Here is a 23,520-nt window from a genome sequence, read left to right as displayed (position 1 = left end):
TGACATAGACAGAATTTTAAACATAAAAGTGCACTGATATACATGCACTAAAGTTTGACAAGTTTGCAGGTGACTCAGAGAGAGAGTTACTTATCAAGCAACATGACATTTGTCCCAAAATTAGAATCATTCTCAAATTATTTCTATAAATTAGAGAGCTTTAACCATATTTGGGGCAAAGAGTCTTGACGACTGCGTGTGAAATGTGTGAAACTGTGGCCAATATGTTACAAAGATAGTCAGTGGCAGTGTCTATAAAGTGAATTCCTGGATACTAAATGTTTATCTGCAATTTTCTGTAGAGATCCCAGTAATATTTGCTGGTAAAGTGTACTGAGGTAGCATAAAGAAAGAAAGAGCAACAGCCAATGGGGAAACTCCAACAGTCAGCTGGCCAACCAATCGTGTAACTTCATCACTCACTCAGGCACTCACTCACTCATGGACAACTGCGGTTAGAAGGCTGGTCTGTGACCAGTCCAGCCAAAAATAAACAAAAATTAGCTAAATAATTGATCTATGATTGCATGATTAAGCAAAACAAACCATTCTGGAAATATAACGTAAAAAAGGAAATTGAGAAAAAATATGTGTAACTTAAGAAATATAATCTTACACATTGCTCTAAATTAAACCAAATGAATGTTATTTGGGTGGAATATTTCAACCTATAACATTCAGACACAGTGGCAGCTGTGTAACATTATCTCTGATTAATACCTGCTGAAAAAATATTCTATGTTTTTGGTAGTGAGACTGAATATTTTCACTGACTTATAAGATTTTTCTCTGACACGTTAAGCATTGGTTTTTTAATTTGTAACACCTTAAAGCAAATAGATTAGAGAAAAACTGCAATCAGCTGTAAGAAGCCAAGAAAAGAAAATTGCCAACATTTTAAATTATATCCGCTCTTCACGCCTTTGTTATATTCGTTTCTATGAATTCATGATTTTCTCTTCTTTTTTTTTCTTTTTTTTGACTAAGAAAGCTACAATCACAGAAATGGGTCACAGAGGCCCAAGACGGACTTTGCAGTGTAAACACCAAGGCGTTAGCCAACTGACTTCCTGAGGTCTGATACCATCTCCCTACACAAAATCACAGTCTGTAAACAACCACTTCTAACAAAGCTCTAGAGTACCTTTAAAGTGCATTCAACCAGATTGAAGACAAATTTTCTCTTGAGATGTCAGAGCCGAAGGCAAGTTAACGGTCAACTGTGAAAAGTCAACAGTTTCATGCTCATTTGGAGCATTCTTTAACTCACAACTGGGTCTTGATGACAAAGCTAACACTGATTGGCGCTAAACTTCTACAGAACTAGGCAGGGCATGAAACAACATTAAAGGGGACGTATAATGCACGTTTCCAGGTTTATATTTATATTCTGGGGACCAACTGGTATAAATCCTCGCTTGATTTACAGTTCAAAAAACCTCCTGATTTATTTTATACTGGCTCTCCATGCAGCAGCCCCCAAGTTCAGCCTCTGTCTGAAACAGGCAATCTACTGTGTCTTTAACGCCCCCTTAATATTCAAGTTATATAAAATATTGACTTTACTTTAAGTATGCTTGAAGTAAAGACAATGGAGTGGAGTGTTGTGTTTATGAAGTTTTGAATTTAATGTCACGGACCAACCAGGTTTGGTAACAAACACAAGCAAGTCTAAAGGACAACACATAATCCATTTTCTAAGTAAGCTCACGCACAGCTAGATGTGCATCATCGTGGGTCGTGTCAACATGTCAGGATACGCCACTTTCCGTGTACATCAATGCTCCATAGAAGCACCAATTTCATCACATTTGTCCTCCAGATTGGCATATCGCAGCTTCAGTAACTTAACCACATCTGTTTGACCCGGATCATCCTTCAGATCCCCCTCCCTGAGCGAATGAATGAATTAGTGACCACAACTGACCATAAACAAAATTTAATGGAATTTGAGACAAAATTAAATAATTAAAATGAGCAACTTATAATATGTAAGTTACAATTAGCAGCCAATCACACAAGACACCAAGCTTTAGAGAATTTACAGTAAAAGTTCTCCTTCCCCTCGTTTGTACATTCCCAGCAGTTATTCCCATTACCTCAAACTCAACACAGAGGGAGGTAAAGACTCATCCATGAGTTAGCCTGTCTTTGGTTAAAACATGAGAAATAATCCCAAAAGCCAAACTGTCCCCTTGAGAAATTCAACACCATCATCTTAATGATCTAGCTTCACCATTTGTGGGTTTTTTCCTGGTTTTGCCATTTTCAAGTCAAAAAGTACTAATTGATTACATGAGAGGCATATCAGTGACGCATATTTTCCCCAGCAAAAAGAGCATATTCATGAAATGGAACTGCAACAGTGTCTCCATTAGACTATTGGGGCTGGAATAAAAGAGTCCTTTGTGTTCAATATGTCCTTGAGAGGGAGATGTGGTTAAAAAGTAAGTCTTTTATCAGTCTTGTGTGTGTGTGTGTGTGTGTGTGTGTGTGTGGGTTTGTGTGTGTGTGTGTGCATGAAAGAGAGAGACTTAATTAGGTTAAATATCTTTTCAAAAGAGCGCCCACACGTCCTTGGCCCTGTCACATTTGACAGATCATCTGATACACAGTTCTCCTCACTTCATGCAGGAATGTACTAGTATTTGCCCTATCCATCAGACCGCCGCTGCATTCAAAGTATTAAAGAATGTTTTAAAAGGGTGAAAGAAAGCACAAGAAAGGGGCTGAAACACCTGGACCTGGTGCCAAGAAGAGCTTCTTTCTCATGCAACAAAGACGACACACAAATATGCACACTCTCAGCACATGATGTCATGATGGACAAACTTTCATTAACCTCCTGCAACTGGGTTTCCTTTAAGATCTTTGTTTATCCTGAAAGGCATGCAGGGGGAGACACAACAGCTTCCATAAACAGAGGCTAATACTGTAATTCTATCCAGTCTGTTGCTACTCAGCTTTTCTGGCTGACCCGGTCCTCTGTTTCTGCTGATCAGCAACCTGTCCTCAAGGTTTTTGAAAACCACAACAGAGCTTACGTGTAGCCAAGAAGCAATGGGCAAAGGAAGAGTGAAAATCTCTGTAAATTCTCAACTCTTTCCAGACGTCACAACTCACTGGCAGACATGAGAGCGTGAGCCCACACACTGATCCACGCCATTGTTGCAATATCTGCAGACAGACCAGTTTTGTGCGCTATGAACAAAAAGAGACTTGAGCTGGCTGAGTTGCATCATCAGAGTTCACATTAAAGCATTTGCAACACACGCATGAACTGCGTATGTGAGATGTGCGCACACGTAGCAGGAAAAACATGGTGGGGAAAGCAAAACGTCTGCGCTGAAACAGAAAGACTGATGTATTATGTTCTAAATGTATGTATTTAAGGCTCTGACAGCCTCTATGTGTCTGTAAAAGTGTAAAAGAAAACCACCAAGGTTGATGCTACTGGCAGTTGCACATAGCCATACCTACATAATTACCCTCATACTCTACCACATACTCTGCCATGCTGCCACTATATAGCTCAGTTGGCCAGGTGGAACCAATTCTTGAAATCTTTTTTTATCTCCTTTTTTAGCCGTTTCAGCTTTTTTTTTTTTTTTTTTTTTGAGTAATCATGGTGTGTTTGCTCTTTGTGGAAAAGAGGGAAAATCCTTCTGTGTAACCTAGATATGAGCATGCACAGCTGCAGAGGCAGGCATGTGGAAAACAGGCTTATATCCATCTGAGCTGCATTGACGGGAGGGGGGGGGGGGGCTCGAATTTTTGTCACAGAGGTGACTTCTGACACACAGTCTTTGACTTTTGCAAGGACATAAAGGAGATAAGATGTATTCTTGTTTGCCCCTGTCTTTAAGTCAGAGTTTAACTAACCCAACAAAAATATATGATAAGTTGTACACCACCTGCGTTGATGCTCACATTCTCTTCAATGAGCACATTTTTCAGTCAGTCAACAGTCAAGCAGGTTATAATCTATAAGGTGAGACTGGATTTTCTGTCATCATATTTCCACCTAAATGTACAAATTTCAAAAACTTAGCAAAAGAAAATGTGTTTTTCCATCAACAACTTTTATGTTCATAAAGACAGCACAAGAGGAGATTTATTCAGAAATCTGTTTCCATCACTATTTTGCTCAACGTCTCTCAATTAATGTCCTCTGTTTTCTATTACTTATTACATTAGTACTTGTGATATAAGAGGTCAGTGACTGAATGAAGATAACTGGAAGTGATCTCATGAGGAAAACCATCATGTGTATGATGTCAATGTTAGAAAAAGAAATGGCATCAAGTCCCTTATATCAAACAATCTGGAAATTGTGTCTCCATGTCAAAATATGATAATTATATTCCCAGACAAAGTAAGTAATTTATTAAAGGCCATTAGCTGTCTACTTTATAAAGAGGCTTTGCAGATGACATGCACCATTAATTCTGAATATCAACAGGTTCTGACAAGTGTTAAAGAGCTTAAAGCTTCATAAACACAGCTGACAGTGTTTGCAATCACAGACATCAAAGCTGACGGTGGGCTGCTTTTATCTGAGTCAGCGCGGCGTGTTCACATGGTGATGTCAAGTTACGGTTACACAGTATAAAGGATAGTTCTGCACCCAAAAAAACATATCACACCACTAAATGTACAGTGTATACAGAGATTATTAATTGTTGTTGTTGTTTATAATGCTATATATTTAGCCTACTATACAGCAAACCTAAAGGAATACCATTAAAGAGACGCCATAGCAACACGTTTCCATAGCAACGCGTGTCAAAGCAAAGTCAGAGGCTTTATAACCAGGGATTATAAAAGAATGATGTCATACAAATGTAGCTAGCACTGGGAGACAACAGGACAAGCTAAAAGACATCCTCTCATATACTACTCAGCAGAGTCAAACATGTTTTCCAGGAAAAAGAGACGCATAAATAAACAAAACAGACATATATGTATTAGAATTCAATGTTGTAAACTCACAAAGAATTGTTTAAGGAGACCTTGAGTTCAACTCTGCTCCATTTGTTTTAACACAGACACAGTTGCAGAAGCTTTCTTCCAGCACGTCATTACCTCTGGGATAGTGACTCACTCTCTCTTAATCCTAGTAAGTAGTAGGGAGGTTATAAGCAATCTGTGCTATTTCATACTCTACTTGCTCACCTCATTGCATTTAAAGTGTGTGAACCATCTTCATTTAATGTGTGATTTTGAGCCATGTGACTGTGAAACAAAAGCTGAAACATGGTACAATACAGCCACAGCCTACAACCACAGCGGAGGTTGTAGTGGAGGTTACAAATATAGCTGAACAGAATGAGTATTTAGATGCACATCGGCTTGGTAGCTTCATGCAAGTCAATGAAGCACGGAAGCAAGATTTCTTCGTATCAAAGGAAGAATTCTCTCGGTGGTTGATAACTTCAGTAAAGCTTGGGGGTAAAGCAGCAAGAGATGGTCTTATGACCTCAACCCTGATTAAGATTCATGGTCCTGACTGAGAAATCAGCCAAATGGAAATTATGCATACAAAAAAGGCTGAAGTTCCCTTCGGCAAGATACTGAACAAAACTGCTCCTTCAGAGCTGCTCTACAGCCAAAAGTATCATCAGACTCTTGTACTCAGCAACTCCAAGGCATGTGTTTGTTTGTATGAGTGGGAAGTTAAGTCCTGATGAACAACAATGATTTCCCAAAAACATTTCAGTATAAATGAAGATAAACAAGATGTAGATGAGTCTACAGCCATGCTAGAGATGCTGGGGGGACAAATTAAAATTTTGACCTGATGATGGTGCTTGACATAAAGTCATCCTCTGAGGAAAATGAATGTCTGTGTCAAGTAAAATAGCAATCCATCCAATAGTTGTTGAGATATTCCACCCAAAACCACAAATATCAACCTCATGGTGGCGCAAGAGGAAAAGTCAGGACATCACCAAAGTCAGTAGGATTCATCCTCTGGGGACCATGAATGTCTGCACAAAATGTAATTTTCAATCTGTCCTGTAGTTGATGAAATATTTCAGTCTGGACAAAAGTTTTGGAAAGACCAACCAACCAACAGACAGACTGACTAAAAAGTTATGTGCTGTCTAAAAATCTGTGAAACTCTCAAAGTAAATCACTGTTACTACCAAAAACTAAGTTATTCCTGAAATTACCAGAACTGCAGCACCTAAGTTCAGCTAGACAAATAAGGTTTTCAAAGACTTATAGCTGGAGTGTGTGACTTTTGTCTCTGCCCGGCAGTGAGAGTAATTGCAAAAACACTTTTGACACACACTTACGTCATAGGCGCTGCCTTAGCCTACTCCATTGCTACTGTTGCAACCCTAACCCTAACCCTAAAATGGTGGATTAATTGTTTTGGGCATCACACAACCCCTGCAAAATGACTCATTCAGTCCAATAACATTTGGAAAGTCTAGAAGAGCTTCACAATTGAATTATATTATCCTATTCAAATTAGCAGAGGGCTAATTGGAAGTTAGCCAGCTCGGCCGATGGAAGTCTCTAGTGCGCATGCTCTGCTCATAGAGCACAGTATTCATTCATCTAGCCAGAGCGGGAATGTCAAACCAACACCAGATTAAAAACTCCAGTATACTGTGAAATACAGAGAGATTTACCTGGTGGTGATAGGCTTAATCAGCATTGTGTGAACTCATTTGACAAGGGCTTGAACGTAACAGACATTCATTTATATGTAAAAGTTCCACACTGCAGGTTTGACAGGACAAAAAATACTCTCTTCCATCAAAGGGCTGCTCCAATTATTACCCTGCTTCTACTGAGGGAACAACAGCAACTATTTCAAACATCACTGCCAGAGTAGCTTGTTACCTTGTTCTTATATTTAGCCACATGATCAGTCAACAATGTATTGAGTAAAATATCTTACCAACTTCTGGTTATTAAGTTTGATCAGTTTACATTCATCGCTGTGTGAATTTGCGTATGAATCAGCTACTAACAGGGTACCAATTTTCTATTGAAGATGGGGACAATTCACTCAAATACACATTAAAACTTTCCTGAACTGCTAGGCTATTTATTTATACACATATTTTGAATGTGAATGCTCAGGTTTAGAGCGGTTGGCTGTAGCCTCAATATAGCGTACACAGTAGCACACAGTGTACATTTGAAAAACTCATCAGCAATGTCTTTTTATAAACATGCTGACTTACTATTTATAAAAATCCACAGACCTTGCTGTTGAAAAATGTCTGGTTGAGAAGTACTTTTTTTACCGAAGTACATACACAGGAAGTCAAAACTGTTCACGAGATGTGAACTATCACAGTTAAAATCTTTGTAAAATGTAATAAGGAGACATTGTTTTTATTTTTTTTAAGATTGGCAGCAAAACTATCTAGATGTATTTATACAGTATCATGAAAAAAGAGGAAAGAGAAGTGTTATTGTGATGTTGCATGAACAACAGTCCCTTTGAATGTGTCTGGTGACCGGCCAGGCTCACTGCTGTTGCACTGAAAGGGGAACAGAGAAGAACCTCCTCAATAGCTTTATGTTGACAGTCCTGTCCAGTGAGGTCATTGTTTGATCTGCACAATAGAAAGTCTTTTGGGAAATAAAGAGGGCTAAATAAAATTAGCTGAAGCATTCTAACAGCTCAGTTTGTTACGTTTGTATTGTTTGTAAAGTCAGCCTTTAAGAATTGAGTCATTCATGTATCATTTTGTCAAGGAAACTAATATGTAAACAGTCATGATAGGCAGAAAACTCCCCTTACTTGAACTACAAATGTGGTGCCAAGTCAGTAAATTACTCTAATAATAGAACCTGTTGCATCAAAATACACAGTAGATAGAAAACAGTGAGTTATATTTTCTTAATCCAAGTGCCGGAGCTAATAGAAAATATTAGAAAATGCTAATCTTTCATTGATAGGGAATAATTGAAGAAAATTCTGGAGCTGCATCCGTATCACTTGGTTCATCGATCACTTGTTGCTTGGTTTGCACCAAATTTTATTGAAATCTTTAACGTAGTTAAAGTTAAAATGATATCCTTTTAATAAATAAACATGTGAAAACAAATGCATACATTTAAAAGAACAACTAGGCCTATACTGAAATGAACACATGGCACATTTAACTGCCTTTTGTTTTACAATATTAAATTATTACATTAAATCTTCAATGTATTGTATATTACATGTATTGTATGTACACTAGAGCTGCAATGATTAGTTGATAAATCGATTAGTCGGTCAACAGAAAAGTAATCAGCAAATACCTAGATTATTGATTAATTGATTAGTCGATCAACAGAAAATTAATCAGCAACTTTTTAGATAATTGAGTCATTTCTTAAGAAAAAATGCCCAAATTCTTTGGTTCCAGTTTCTCTAATGTGATGACTGGCTGCTTTTTTCTGTTTTATACCGTTGTAAACTGAATTTGGGTTGTGGTTTTGGTCCGACAAAACAAGACATCTGAATACGGCTGCAACTAACGATTAGTTTATTATCGATTAATTTGGCTATTATTTTATCAATTAACCAATTAGTTGTTTGGTCTATGAAATGTCAGAAAATGGTGACAATGTCGATCGCTGTTTCCCAAAGCCCAACCTCAAATGTCTAGTTTTGCCCCGACCAAAACCACAACCCAAACAAAGATATTCAGTTTACTGTCATAGAAGACGAAAGAGACCATAAAATAATCACATTTAAGAAGCTGGAACCAGAGAGCTTTAGTATTTTTTCTTAAAAAATTACTCAAAATGATTGATCAATTATCAAAATAGCTTATGTGATTAATTGGTTATTTGATTAATCGATTATTCGTTTTAGCTCTACATTTGAACACTCTGTCTTGGGCTCTGAAAAACTGGGACGGACATTTTTCACTGTTTCATAGACAAACATTCAATTGATTAATTGAGAAGATAATTGACAGATTAGCCTAGTCAATAATGAAAATAATCATTAGTTGGAGCCCAAATGTACACACAGTACATCAGTGCTATACCTGTGTAAGTACATATACCGTACATTAGAGCTGCTACGATTAGTCAATTAGGCTAATCAATAAGTCGATCAACAGAAAATAAATTGCCCACTATTTGGCTAATTGATTCATTGTTTTGAGTAATTTTTCAAGACAAAACACCAAGATTCTCTGGTTCCAGTTTCTGAAATGTGAATATTTTTGGTCTCTTATAGTCTTTTATGACAGTAAACTGAATATCTTTGGGTTGTGGGCTGACAAAACAAGATATTTGAGGTTGCATCTTGGGCTTTGGGAAACAGTGACTGACATTTTTAACCATTTTCTGACATTTTATAGACCAAACGACTAATTGAAAAAATAAACGACAGATTAATTGATAATGAGAGCATCATTAGTTGCAGCCTTAATGTACACACAGTACATACATCAGTACAGTGTATACTGTATACATACACATACATACAGCACTTACTGAGACAGCTGCATGAGTGCAGTCTTGCATGAAACTATATAAAATATGACCATAATCAATACGGAACACAGAGCTTTATAAAGTCACACACTTTTTCATGTGGGTTTTATCTCCAAAGACAAAAAATTGCCCTCCTAAAGTCCAACCTACAACAGGAAAAGGACACATTGAGAGAGTCCAGTCCAGAGTGGTGTGATCTGGAGTCCTGCTGGTCTTGCTTATCTGCTGGTTTAACTTTATGGCTGTTTAGCTTAGTTTAGATAACTTAGTCTAGGTTAATTACAACCCGCAGCCTCTCCGCTGGGACATTTTTCTCCATTCAAAGGGTCAAGTCAAAGAAAAAAAAAACAACAGTCTGGTGTTTTTAACCAGCTTCTGCACTTCATGGTTTAACATGTCTATGACCAAATATGGTCACATGGAGATTTGGACTACACTTTAAACTTTTTTACAACACCTTTTTACACAAGTTTTGTAGATCTTTTCGGTAGTTTGTACCGCTAAGTAAACATTTAACCATCCGGCTGAAAAGTCGTGTTCAGTAACTAACTAACTGACGGCTTTTTTTTTTACCTCCAAATCTCTCCTCATATCCATCGCTGCTGACATTTTGAGATTGTAATCCCTTTGCGACGCACAAATCCCGTTCGTCTATGCGGTGAAAAACTTTGGCCGGTTTTGCCGGATACCTGCCCTCCTCAATAAACTCCGACTCATGTCTTTCCAACCAAAACCGACAAAAAAAAAAAAAAAAAAAAAAAAAAAAAAAAAAGAAAAAAAGAAAAGCCTCCTGCCTCCCCTCTCACAGCCGCCTGCAGGGGTGGGAGGCAGGACTTGTTGCCGTGGAAACGGGTTGTTTGCCCCCCGCTTTTCTCGGGATTTGGCCCCATGCCCTCCTCAACCAGGCATTCAGCCTATTCTCCCCCCCCCCCCCCTTGTTTATTGTCATGCTGGGCTCAGGAGTGTGGATGAATATTCACCAGTTGAATGGGGTCTGCTTATGGGACCAAACCGGGTTGGCAGCGCTGCAACACATTGTCTGAATACATTTCACCCACACACACAAAGCTGTCTTTCATTTGTCAGAAGATGAATGTTGTAACCGAGCAGAGCAGAGCACTGAATTTAGTTTTAATCCAGTGTTGCTGACAGTATTATGTATCTAACATTAGTGGGACCGCTGGACTGTCTGTTACTGGATATGTGAGGCTTACACACGATTTGTATTTGTTTATATATTTATCTCCAGTTTGTATTTTATATTATTTACAGTAATTATTATTATTATTGTTGTTATTGATGATCATCTTGTATTTGCACTACCTCCATTGGCTAGACTATCGCTTCACTGCTGTGTTTTTATTCTTTTATTCCTGTGTGCATTGGTGTTTTATAGGTGTCATATAAGCTACTGGATGCCAAAATTTCCCTTGGGATCCATAAAGTTTCTATCTATCTATCTATCTATCTATCTATCCGTCTGTCTTACATTTACTACAATTTTGTGCAACTTACTCTTGTACACATTTCAGAGGTAAATATTGTACTTTTTACTCCAATACATTGATCTGACCAATGAAAATCCAATGAAAATCCAATTATAAAGTAGAATTAGCTCCACCTCCACATGCACCAATAACAATAATGTAAAGATAAATGTAGAGAGAAGTATTCATCCTTTACTTCAGTAGCGCTAGTAATACCGTAATTTAAAGATGCTCCTTTACATAATCATCAAAATGTACTTAAAGTATTAAAAGTAAACATACTCATTATGCAGTAGCATGGTCCTTATCAGTGTTATATGACTACACGGTACAGTGTATTATATTATCCTGGCAGTTGAAACTAATTTGAAGTACTTTACATACTGTCAAGCAATTTGTAAGATGATGTAATAATGTAAAAGAATGAGTGCTGTTAGCTATATTATGTTATTATAGATATTATATTATTGAATTATTATCTCTGGTGCATTAACGGTTAAACAACATTTTAAGTTTGCAGCTGGTTAAGAAGGAAGTTTAATCTTTAACATTTTGTTATATATGACACTGATCAGATGTTTTTGTATATTTACTGTATACTGTAATACCTACAGCTGTCAGATAAAGTAGTGTTGTATTTGTCTCTGAAATGTAGTGAAGTAGAAATATAAAGTAATACACAGTTGTAATACACAAGTAAAGTACAAATACTCAAGTGCAATGCTGGAGTATTTAGTTACATTCCACCACTACTTCTCTCTAATCATATTCTATAGCATGTGCTTGGACTTTTTTGACATCAAGTGTTGCTGCTTTGGGGCTGAATCAAAAGGACCAAAGTGAAGGTGACCACAAAAATGTCAATATTCGCCCAAAATGTAATATCCCCCCTCAGTTTGAGTTAACTCCAACCAACTGAAACCTCTTAACTCTCACTGTGGCTCTGAAAAATGAAAATACATCTTTATATATCGGCTAATGTAGTCCAGTTCATGTTGTGCATTTCCATAGAAAGATTACACCAGACAACAGCAAGTATTTCAAACTTCTACTGCGTGCTTCTCAGTGGTCCACTGGTCAGTATCTGTTCAGTACAGAAAATAAACAAAACATACTTATATAAAGAGCTCATTTTGTCTTCAGCTAATCTTTTAACTTCTGCTGTTACATGCACCATAATCTCATTTACTGGGGTAATCATAATTTAAGGGATTTACAAATTAGGGATTTTCTGTCTCTTTTTAATATGATTTATCAGTAAGATTGAGCCTTTTCATGCAATGGAATGCAATGGAATCTCCATGACAACTGAACAAACTTTATCCACTGATGAAGACTGTATGATACACTCAAAAGCTCCAGAACGAGCTCATAAGTGGACCTCGAGTGGAGGGTGTTTAGGCGGCGGTTTCCAAGTTCAAGAATGAACTGTCAAGCTCCTCAAGAGCTCAATTTTTTTTATTGACAATATATCAAAACCTTAACACAACTGAACATGCATCTTGCAGCCATTTATGGGTATTTCTCAATGCTGCTACATGTAACATCTTTACACCAAATGTTGAAGCACTACCCATCCATAAAACCTGCTCCATTCAGTCTCTTGGGGTGTCTTATCATCCCCCAGACTTGGGAACAGAGGAAGTCGCAAAACCCAGACATCCGTCATCACAGCTCGTAGCATCAAGTCAGCAGGAAGCCTACAGCTCTGCCACTGTGCAACTTTTCTCTCTGAGCCTGACTCAAAACCTTTCAAGGTCTCGTAAAGATCGACCTTCCTGCGAATCCTCACCGCCTGAACACAAAAGAGAGAGACACTCGCTGCTTTTTCGTGGGATGTTTTACCAGAAAAGTAAGCTTAAACTCGTGGAATTCATTGTTCCATTGATAGCGGAGCCATCTGGATTTCTCATGAGAAGCCACTTCCTTTTTCTCGCATGACACAGGAGAGTTAAACAAATCAAACTACAACATGCGTCCACTCCATGTATATACACGCGTTAATACATGAAATCCTTACAGCTGTTACAGGACTCTCCATTATGCTTGGCTTCTCATGATTATACACCAGCTAAAACCGCAGTCACAAAGGAGTGAACATTTATTGTCAGATATAAAATCACTGAACCTTATGTGTGTTTGTTTAGGATCCACCGTAAATCCAAAATCCTCAGACGTTCGAGGGGGATTATTCCACAGAGCTGTGGGGCTTTTGCCACCTACACTCCAAAAATTCACCTCTAATCCTTTCTGTCAGCCTTTGCGTTTCACAAAGACTGAGGAAGTGGAGTAGAGTATGGAAATACTGAACACACATGAGAAGAGAACAGCAACAGGCCAAAGTCACTGCACAGTTATCTGCTCCATTTTGTAATAAAAAATATGTTTGGTACAATAAACACTGTATCTGGTTTCGGAAAGCGACCTGAGGCAACTCTTAAACTTCAGGATTAAGTGGAGTCAGGTTGAGAAGACACAACTTGTCTGGCAGAGGTCGCAGCTGCAAAGGAAAATAAGCTGCAAGTGTCTTCTGTGGAAAGAATGAATTTTAAATAGTGCGACTATCTCTTCAGTTTTATTGAAATATTTGACTGCACATCACTCTTACTGTGCTACTTTAGCTACTCTGTTGTTGTTCAAGAATGTGAGCTGTTTGATTATTCATGCATTCAAGAGTTTACAGCCTTAGGCGCATTTAAAAACCTGTTTTGACTGTTGTTGTTTTTTTCATGCAGACTCCATTTTGCTGCCTATGAAATCTGGTACCAACATCATGACTCCCTTAATGTGTTGATGGTGTCAGAGGTGAGGATGCCTTCATGTTTTTGTTGCTATAACACATCATCAATTCAATGAGTGATACACAAACACTCAGTAAGGAAAGAAAAGTACTGAGATGATGAACTGATTACTTTTAACAGACAATAATCTGCAGCTATTCAACTCATTCTTTTGTTAACTGATGAATAACAAACTGAAATGTTTTGTCTAAAAGGTAAAACACTGTCTTACTGTCACTAAAACGCTTTAAGCTTTGAATAACTGCAGCATCGACAGCACAACAGCGACAAATTGAGCAAAGTTTAGCACAAGGACATTCCTTTATCTCATGGCATTTTTGTTTTTTGTTTTGTTACCACACAGCAGCCACAACATCATGGACTCAGAAACCTTGAATTACGGTGTAATGTTTCATACGCAGGAGCTTGTACCTGTGAGTGTGTTGTGTTGTAAGAGAAGGTTGGTGAAATGTCCAAAGAAAACTAAAACTTGTTGGGATAAGCAGGAAAAAAGTAAGCAAAGGTGAGTGTATGAAAAATGTTTGGAGATTGCAAAAAGACTTTGATTATTAGAACAGAACAAATCCAAAGGCTGAGGCGCCCCCTGTAGGCTGAATATTGCAAATGCAGCACTAAAGCCTGGAGGGACTAGTTTTCCCTTAAAGAACAGTGGACTTGACAGTTTACCAACATCGATCAAACTCAGTGTCTGTTAATAACTTTAACCTTTGCCATGTTGACCATGTTAACAACACAGCAGACTATAGAAGACACAGGCACATTTTCTTTACTTATTAACATATCTATCACACATGCCAGAAAATACTGTAAGTTACTGTAAAGAAAAAAAAGAAGTTCAGATTTCGTTAGATTTCTACATTTGCAACATATAATGAGATTAAACAAAAGCCTACCTGCCTTTTCTGTGTTGTTGAGGTGTTTTCTCAGTGATCCATTCTTGAACAGAGGCTCTGTCGCTTTTCTGTCTGTGCAGCCTGAAAGCTGATTTCTTTTTCTGTGGAAAAATAGTCTCCTCAGTATAACTGCATGAAAAAAAGTGGACTGCACAGGAAATGGTGACGCAGCGGTATGTAAATCACTCGGCTAAAAGAAAAGAAGATACTTAATGGGAATCAAATAGTCTTAGACAGCCTGCAGATTCAATTAGTCGCGTTTTGGTCCAACAGATGTGAACGACGAGTTTTATAGGTCATTTCCAGATGTTTTAGAGGCTTACTTCTTGAATGTGCTAGAAATTAATACATTCAATTAATCGTAGTTTTACCCTTTTTTACCCAAATTAAACTGTAAAATATTTCTCCCTTAGCAGTGTGAAATACTTATTGATCAGAAAACTATTGCCAACATAGTGTTAAAAAATGATCAAAAGGGTCAATTAAGGGAGATTTTCTGAGCCACAAAGGCATCAGCGCACAATACTTCACTTTACCTCAAAAAGGCCACAAGTAGTTTTTACTTTATGTTGATTTGCAGTGATGGAAGAAGTATTCAGACCCTTTACTTGAGTAAAAGTAGCAATACAGCAATGTAAAAATACTCTATTACAAATGCAAGTCCTGCATTAAAAACCCTACTAAAGTAAAAGTACATATGTATTAGCAGCAAAATGTACCTTAAGTATTAAAATACTAATTTTGTCCCTCTGACTGATATAGTCTTATATATGACATCATTAGATTATTAATACTGAAGCATCAGTGTGTAAGCAGCATGTTACTGTTGTAGCTGCTGGAGGTGGAGCTAGTTTCAACTACTTTATATACACTTAGCTAGTTTAGTCTAGTGGTTCCCAACCCAGGGGTCGGGCCCTTCCAAAGGGTCACCAGATAAATCTGAGGGGTCGTGAGATGATTAATAGGAGAGGAAAGAAGGAAAAAAACAAAGCTCTGACACAAATCTGTTTTCAGTTTTTGGGCTTTCTCTCTAATCTTTGATTTTTGGAGAAATATTGGATCATTTGAATATTTATTGAAATGAAACCATGTGTGAAGTTTCGAGAGAGACAATCACTATTTGGTGGATCTGTTAATAACTCATAGACATCTGAAATGTGACCTGACTACACACTGCTTTTTGAAAGACGTCAAAAGCCAAAAAGGCTGGAAACCACTGTATTCATCTTTTACAATGTATTGTATTCTAATAGCTTGTTATATAATCCATTGTGTCATCTGAAAAGTAATTAAAACTGTCAAATAAATGTAGAGGAGTAGAAAGTACAATCTTTCCCTCTGAAATGTAGTGAAGTGGAAGTATAAAATAGCATCAAATTGAAATACTCAGTAAGTACCTCAAAATTGTACTTAAGTACAGTACTTGAGTAAATGTACTTAGTTACCTTCCACCACTGATTTGAAAAATTACACATTTGTTTGGTGATAAGACTTTGATGGGTAGAAATACATTCCTTTATTCCACAGCTGTAATATTGAACAACCTTCCTTCAAGTCTAAACTCATCATATCAGAGCACACATTCAAAGTGGCCTTGAAAAGATGGTTTCTCAGTAATATATAACCTAATATTCATAACGAAGGGAGCTCAGAGGATACAAACCATGTTAATTCACATTTGAATATACTGTATATAATTGTTGGCATGTTTGTATTTGTACTATGTTGTTATTGTCATACTGTTTGTTGCCTTTTGGCTTTTTTTGTGATTTAATCCTTGATGATTGTAACCATTTTAAATCCGTATGTTTATATGTACTAACTGCTGGTGAGCACTGCTGCTTTGTCCTGCTGCTAATGTAAAGCACAAAGAAGTTTCAATACAATACAAATGCAAGAATCACAAATATTACATAAATTTATTTCAAAGTTAAAGGTATCACATATACAATAGTTAAGAACACTTTCAAAGGACTCTCAGCTGTGATTCTTCATCCACTCCAGCCCAGCTATACACAAAAAAAAAAAAACTTCTTGTAACTCAGAAAATCACCACTCAATGCTGCCTGTTAGACAACAAATATTATTTAGGACCTTGATAAAGGAAGTGATGTTAAACCAAGCACACAGACGTGCTACAAACATAAAGGAAATACATATTATATTTGTTCAGGCAGTTGAAGAGGGCACTGAGTTCAAATGTCTTCAATAGTTAAGGATCAATAGCACAGCTACGTTTACTACTGTATGACATCACCAAGAAATTGCATCAGTACCTGCAACGAGGTTCAAGTGAAACAACTCTCAAATATCAAATTTCATTGAATGCATTAAATGATGGATCCCACACCAGTTATCAGAAAGTAAATGTTACGGTAAGGATGGAGGATTGAAAACACATTTATAAAAGATTTATTATAAAACATGCATTTTCAAAGAAAGCTGAATGATTTTTATTTTACATGATTTCCTTAAATCGAAGGTGAGAGCAGTAGTTCTAAATTATGTTAGTTGTTAGGTGGAAAATACCCACCAGCTATGTGCTAACTGATGATTACTGCAGTCAAGTGGGATGGACCATTTATCCAGCCATGTGGAGTGTCACCAACAAACATCTGCATGTTTGATGCTGAAAACGCTGGCTTGTAAAATTGTAAGACTGGTCAGCTTCATACTGTTGGCCAGAAGATTATAGAGATGGAGAATGTTATGAAACATGAACTTGGAAAGTTTTTATCTGGCATTTATTAGTCTCTACCATCAAATTTCCATTACAAATTCTCCAGTGACTTGGCACTTCTGCAAATTGGACAGCAGGCAGAGATTAAATTCTACTTCTGGAAATGCTTTTAAAGACTTCTCATTCAACATTGTGCAAAAATGAATTCACTGTAATCTCCTGTGCCGCCTGTAGACTATGCAACAGTTCCTAGCTTTGATTAAATGTCTGCCAGGGACTTCTGGTCTACAGAGTCACACTTAATGAGATACAAACCACAAATGAGAGAAAGGAAGAGATATAAATCGAGGGCTCTGTCACAGTGTTTTTGTTGTTTTGCTCCACCTGTAACTCTTTCTTGCGGGGCAGTTTAACTGAGAACAACATGGCGGTCAAACACAGACTTCCTCTGTTCCTGGACCTGCCTCCTCCAGCGCTGCTGGGCGTGCTCCACTTTGTTCAGCATGTTGGGTCGAGAGTGTGAACGGGACAGGACGTTTTGAGCGTTGGCAAAAGGCTGCTGGTCCTGAATACACACAATGAAAACAAACAGGAAAAAAAAATATGATCAGCTGAGAAGGTCTGACATAGTTTTATCTGACAGCAGTCAGTAATAAGCCTCTCTTATAAGGCTTTGATCAGACAGAGCGCTTTTTAGCAGCCTGCGATGCCTTTTTGTAATTGTTTTCAATAAGAGTGACGCTTTGCAAGGGTGTCCAAAACAATTAGAGTTGCAAAAACTTCAACTCAGAGTGGAAAAACGCCTGATGTCATTTGCATTTTTTCCCCATTATCCAATCGGATGAATTGAAAGGCAGGTCTTCTGTGGTGGTGACAACAAGAAGTGGAGACAACAATCATGGAGAACAAACTAGTGGTGGCTGTTGCTGGATACCTGGAGCTATATGACTTTACCAACCATAGTTATCATGATCTGAACAGAAAACCGCAGGACTGGAGTCAGTTTACTTCACAGCAAAACAATGAGGCTAAGGACAGGTGATCTGGTGACTGGACTGTCAAGCAAAAATGTAAAAAAAGACGCAGCAAAGTGCTCTTTTTTTAAATTGTAGGCTACAACAAAAAAGGCAGAGTTTTGCGGCATGCAAAACGCACTCTGTGTGATTAGGGCCTGAGACTCCGTGTAAGGAGATTGTATATGAACACAGTTTTAGCTTTCTGACAATGGTTACGAGCACATTTCAGAATGGATCTTGAGACTGTATTTGTTGTGTATTTCTGACCTTCCACCCATCAAATCTCTTTTAAAACAACATAGACTTGCCTTTTCATAAGTTGTTATTTCTTCTGAATCTTTTTTGTGCTTTTAATTCATTCATACTTTAAATGTAATTTGCTAAAATAAGATGTTGTGTTTAATTTGCTCTCATTCAGGCCATTTTCTGGTTTTGTGTTTTTGTTAAACATTTTATAACTTGTTTTTTTGTTTTTTTAAGGGCAACAAAATAAGGTTGTTATTACTGTCATTATCAGAAAACCACATGATAAAACAAAGTTCAGAACAATAAAGGACCGAGAGGATCACCACTGGCATCTGTGACAAACATGTTGAGTTAAGTAGACCAACATTTTCTAGTCTTTACTTAACAGCCTCTCTGGATCAAAGATTGACTAAACATTACAAGCCCACCATTTCCTCTATAATTAATGCAGCGGCAGTACTTCCGATTATATTAGCTGTGCTTACAAATCTCTCTTCCTTTGTTCTGATCCAGTGACAATTTAAGTGGACGCTACTGTGCAACAAATATTAAGTCTGAACTTTGGGTCAATTAGATAACTGTAGTATTACTGTCATTTCTCTTGGCAGTAGAAATGTTCTGTTCTGCTGCTTTAAATACAGGGAACAGAAACTTAATCACATATCTTTCGTTAATTGAAAACAAACAGCAGTAACCTCTACAAAGGTTAACTACAGTAACTTCTATAAAGTTACAAGTAAGAGCTTATTTACCAGAACAACTTCTTGCATTAAGCTAATTTCTGGTTGTTGACTTTGTTGTCATTTTCCATTCCTAACTCTTAAGTGGTTTGTAAGAAATGACTCACAACAACCATGTGAAACATTCTGTGCTGACTGTTTAGACACATTTTTTACAGCAAAAAGCTTTTAGAGAAACCTCTCATGTAGGACTTCCTCATCCCTGAACTCTGCCAGTGAAAACACAAAGTGCTCAGCAAGGCAGCTGCACTTCCCCTCTCCCCTCAGGCAAAGGACAAGGGGAGTCGATATCTAAAACACTGTGTCATACCGAAGGAGACCAAACTAATTTACTTCTCTTTTTATGCATTTGACCATTTTAATGGCAATATGTTTAGCTTAAATTGCTAGAAACTGGAAAATTACAACTATGCAAACAGCAAGATTACCATCAGAAATTAGAAGAAGAAGAATAGTTTGCATTTGCTGTAATCGTAAAATTACTCTAAAACACCTGTTTGCTCCAAGTGATTAATTTAGTGCTTTCTAAAAAAGATAAACTTCTTTTTTGTGGAACTCGTGACAATGCAGGTGCAATTGGAGATCAGAGAACACATTTTATTTGATTTGTACTTTGGCTACAACAACACACAGCTACAAACAGTGATTTAATCCCGCTGTACCACTATCAGAGACATAAAGTGCTTTCCCTGTCTGTGGTCTTTGTCACGTCCATGTTCACATAAATAACCCAGTAGAAATCTAGCTGCATTAACCAGGTACCTTTTAACCCTTTAACCTGAAAAAAGGAACTTATTTTCACAATGTTTCACGATCCAGTTAATGCCGAAAGCAAGTCAACATATTGTGTTGTGAAGAGAAAATGCTTCGAGCTGCCTGCATCACACACACACTTTGGTTTAAGAGCTTCCCTGCTGCAGTCTGTTGCCTGTGATTGTGGTTTCTAATGGATTCTCCAGTGATCCAGCGAGCCCTCCCACACATAAAAATCTATCTGATATAGAACGAGGGAGCTTTTTTTTAAAAAATATACATCACTCCTTCTTGCTTAGATTGTGGTTTTACCACACAAGACTGCTTGCAGCATTTGTTCAGGTGGAACCAGATGGGGCTAAGAAATGATCTGTGTTGCATTTTAAGTGTAATTTGGACATTAGATGCCTTTCTGACATAATATAAATCCACCTATACAATTCCCTCGCCTCCCACAATGGTTCGAAAATGAACACAGAGACCCATAAACTTGTTAAAGTTTACCCAGATGGTGTTAATCACACGTGACGTTCGATGCAAAGAGAGGTTATTGACACAGTATGTGATATAAAGAGTCGCACATACCCCAACATCATCATCACTTTGGATAAGCTGCGAGTGTCCAAACAGACGCCTCTTCAGCATGGGCTCTAGGAGAGTCAGGTAGACCATGTAGAGAAGCAGCAGGCCCAGAATGGAGAGGTACATGATGATGGTGAACTAAATATATGGAAGGATTACAGGTGAGTTTGGTTTCCCCTTAACATACAAGCAATCCAAACATTGAAAACATTGTAGTGAAGTAGTGCAGCAACAGTTAGTCAATAAGCAAATAGTCAACTGCCAGAAGATTCTTTGACAGCAATTTTCAGAATTGATTAATTTATTTATTAAGCAAAAATGCAAAACATTCACTCAGTCCAGCTTCTCAAACGTGAGATGTGAGATGCTTTGCTGTGTTTTATATCTTTGGAAAATTGAAGATCTTTGGATTTTGGATTATTTCTCTGACAAAACAAAAAAATTGAAAACCTCACCTTGTTTTTTTTTGTTTTTTTTTTTAAATCTCTGATATTTTATAGACCAGTTATCTCTAAAAATAGACAGATTATTTGATCGTGAAAATAAAGCAGCAATTAATAATTTTTATTATCAATTAATAGGACAATTCATTTCTGAAGAAATTGATCAATTGTAATTTTGAAAAATGCTTATCGTAATCTCCTAAAGCCTAAGGGAGCATCTTCAGGTTGCTTGTTCTGTTAAAATAACAACCAAAATATTTTCAGTTAACTATCACATATATGACGAGGAAATGCTGCAAGACCTCACAATTATGAGGCTGGAACGAAGGAATGTTTTTGTATTTTTGCTTGAAAAATGACTTTAATGATAAACTGATAATCAAAGCAGTGGCTGATAATTTCTCTGTCAATCCTCTAATCAACATCAACTGATTGCTTCAGCACTAATACACAAAAACAATCATTAATTGCAGCCCTGGTTATTAATGAAAAGTAACCATGAATCACTCACTCTTTGAAGCACTTACTTCATCATCAACTTACCTTAATGGTCCCTGAGCTTCTCTCCTCATATTTACACTCGCAGCGTAAACAGTACGCCTCCACATCTTTCCCATCAACCGGCATTGGATCAACTACATGGAGACAGTTACTGGAAAAGAAGACGAACCCCATTAGTGAGCCAGTAAGCAGGAAATTAATATCATTCAGGGAAGTGTGCAGTGAGCAATCATAGTGAAACAACACTTTACATACCAGTCTTTGAGAGACACATTATTTTTGTAGATCTGACCCTTGATGTCTCTGTATGGTGGACAGATGCATTTACAGCGGATGTCTTCGGAATTCTGTAAGAGATCGTTCATACATATTATATATTTTCATTTATTTGTTTTGTTCTTCTTCTCCCTCTTCGTATATACCCCACTTTTCTCACACACACACAACACACTTTCATAACACCAGCACCGCAATATGTACGTCTCCCACCAAATATACATCAATTTATAACCTGTTTTGTTTTGTCAGCCATATTGTACCATAATATCTGTCTTCTTAGTGTGTATGTTTCTTTTATTATGCATGTTAAATTTTGTGCACACACTGCAAACCAGTTTCTCTCTGGGATGATAATAATAATAATAATAATGTTAATCTAATCTTAATCTAACCTAATCCTGTTGTCGTCTGTACATTCTGTTGCACATATATCTGTCTAATTTATCTGACCCTTTGTGTCATTAGATCACACTGCCAGGGTTTCTGCAGGCTTCATCAAGTTAAATTTAAGAACTTTTTAAGACATTTTTAACACCGCATAGAATTCAATTTGATACCTGTTTCATGTTCAAAGTATTAAAGATATCAATAAAAACCACTAGGGATTATAAAGCCTATAATTATTTACCAAGCACAATGTGAAATAAATGTCAGCTTATTTACATTTATTTAACATTTTTGTCATTACTTCCTGGCAACATATAACATTCCCAATAATGTATCCAATGACTCAATAATTATGACCTGGATGTGGATAAGCAGCAGATAAAGAATGGATGAATGGATGGATATAAACCTATTAAAAGATAACTAATTCATTTAAGGTCAGAGGTCTGGAACAATAAAATCGGGGATTTTAACCACCAGGTTTCGCTAAAATTACATTAAAAAGCATTTTGTAACTAACATTAATGCCTGTGGCAGGCTGGAAAAAATATTTGAGACCTTCGTGAATGAAATTTAAGACTTTAAAATCTTTCTGAGGCCTTTTTTTAATTTTTTTTTAAAGGGAATCCTAAATCTTTGCTTTTTAAGACTTTAAGACCCGTAGATAACCTGCACTGCATGCAAACTAAGTGGTTAGTGATTTACTAGCAGCTACACATGCAATAAATCCTCCCTTCATAAAGATTATAATGCTCAATGTTATATGATACTGTATCTAGACAACTACACCTAATAAAATCTATAAACTGAGTGTTTGTGGTCATATGTCCTTATTATAGCGTGACGTCACCTGCGACTTTTCCTCTCTGGTCGTCACGAGACAACCTCAAACTGTCTTTTAGCTCATTGAAACACACTTTATTACATCGATTATATAGATTTGGGTGAGGAGATTTAATCTATCTCTCTAACCCGAGCTAACCTAGCCAGCATTAGCCTCACCTTCGCTGTCACTTCTATGAACGGCACAAAACCCGCCAGCACCAGAACCTGGAGCAGAAACGCACACTTCATCTTCTCAGTGTGTCTCAGATCTTCAGTTTCCAAATAAAAGAAAACGTTCAACTGTTTCCACAAACAGCGCCAGCGATGTGAAGAAGCTACAGCCTAATGACTGACGACGTTAGCCATCGAGCTAACTCAGGGATAAACACCCTCAGCTTCCTAGCAGCTGACTGGCAGTT

At 37.3% G+C, this 23,520-nt stretch overlaps 2 protein-coding genes and 1 long non-coding RNA gene across 6 annotated transcripts in view; 1 reads left to right on the top strand and 2 right to left on the bottom strand.

Annotated features, from left to right (window-relative positions):
* Nucleotides 1-14,788, bottom strand: part of dennd2b (DENN domain containing 2B) — a 48,299-nt gene extending 33,511 nt beyond the window's left edge. For 2 of the 4 annotated variants that reach the window (XM_044350129.1, XM_044350153.1), the window contains exon 1: nt 10,042-10,297. The gene's annotated coding sequence lies outside the window, so the exon portion shown is untranslated. Of the gene's footprint in view, nt 1-10,041; nt 10,298-14,649 lie in introns of those variants that run through there. The other 2 variants (XM_044350146.1, XM_044350138.1) reach the window with 2 other exon arrangements.
* LOC122981436 lies at nt 12,642-14,638 on the top strand. The gene is made up of 3 exons (XR_006403239.1): nt 12,642-12,807; nt 13,691-13,760; nt 14,100-14,638. It is a non-coding gene; the product is annotated as an uncharacterized LOC122981436 (long non-coding RNA).
* A 1,761-nt stretch (nt 14,789-16,549) lies between the features above and the next one.
* On the bottom strand, nt 16,550-23,520 carry tmem9b (TMEM9 domain family, member B). Its single transcript, XM_044350118.1, has 5 exons — nt 23,279-23,520; nt 21,866-21,957; nt 21,653-21,761; nt 20,670-20,804; nt 16,550-17,894 (listed from the first exon to the last, which is right to left on the bottom strand). The coding sequence occupies exons 1-5, from the start codon at nt 23,348-23,350 to the stop codon at nt 17,739-17,741; spliced, it is 564 nt and encodes a 187-aa protein (XP_044206053.1). The 5' UTR covers nt 23,351-23,520; the 3' UTR covers nt 16,550-17,738.

The sequence above is a fragment of the Thunnus albacares genome, chromosome 1 (genome assembly GCF_914725855.1).
Source record: "Thunnus albacares chromosome 1, fThuAlb1.1, whole genome shotgun sequence".
NCBI lineage: Eukaryota > Metazoa > Chordata > Actinopteri > Scombriformes > Scombridae > Thunnus > Thunnus albacares.
This window is presented reverse-complemented; position numbering and strand designations above follow the sequence as displayed.

Excerpts from the sequence above, each read along its gene's own strand:
- tmem9b (XM_044350118.1), bottom strand. The coding sequence starts at position 23,350 with ATGAAGTGTGCGTTTCTGCTCCAGGTTCTGGTGCTGGCGGGTTTTGTG. Across the intron at positions 21,762-21,865 it reads AATGTGTCTCTCAAAGACTG|TAACTGTCTCCATGTAGTTG; the intron begins GTATGTAAAGTG and ends CTTCTTTTCCAG. Across the intron at positions 17,895-20,669 it reads AAAGTGATGATGATGTTGGG|GACCAGCAGCCTTTTGCCAA; the intron begins GTATGTGCGACT and ends GTGTGTATTCAG.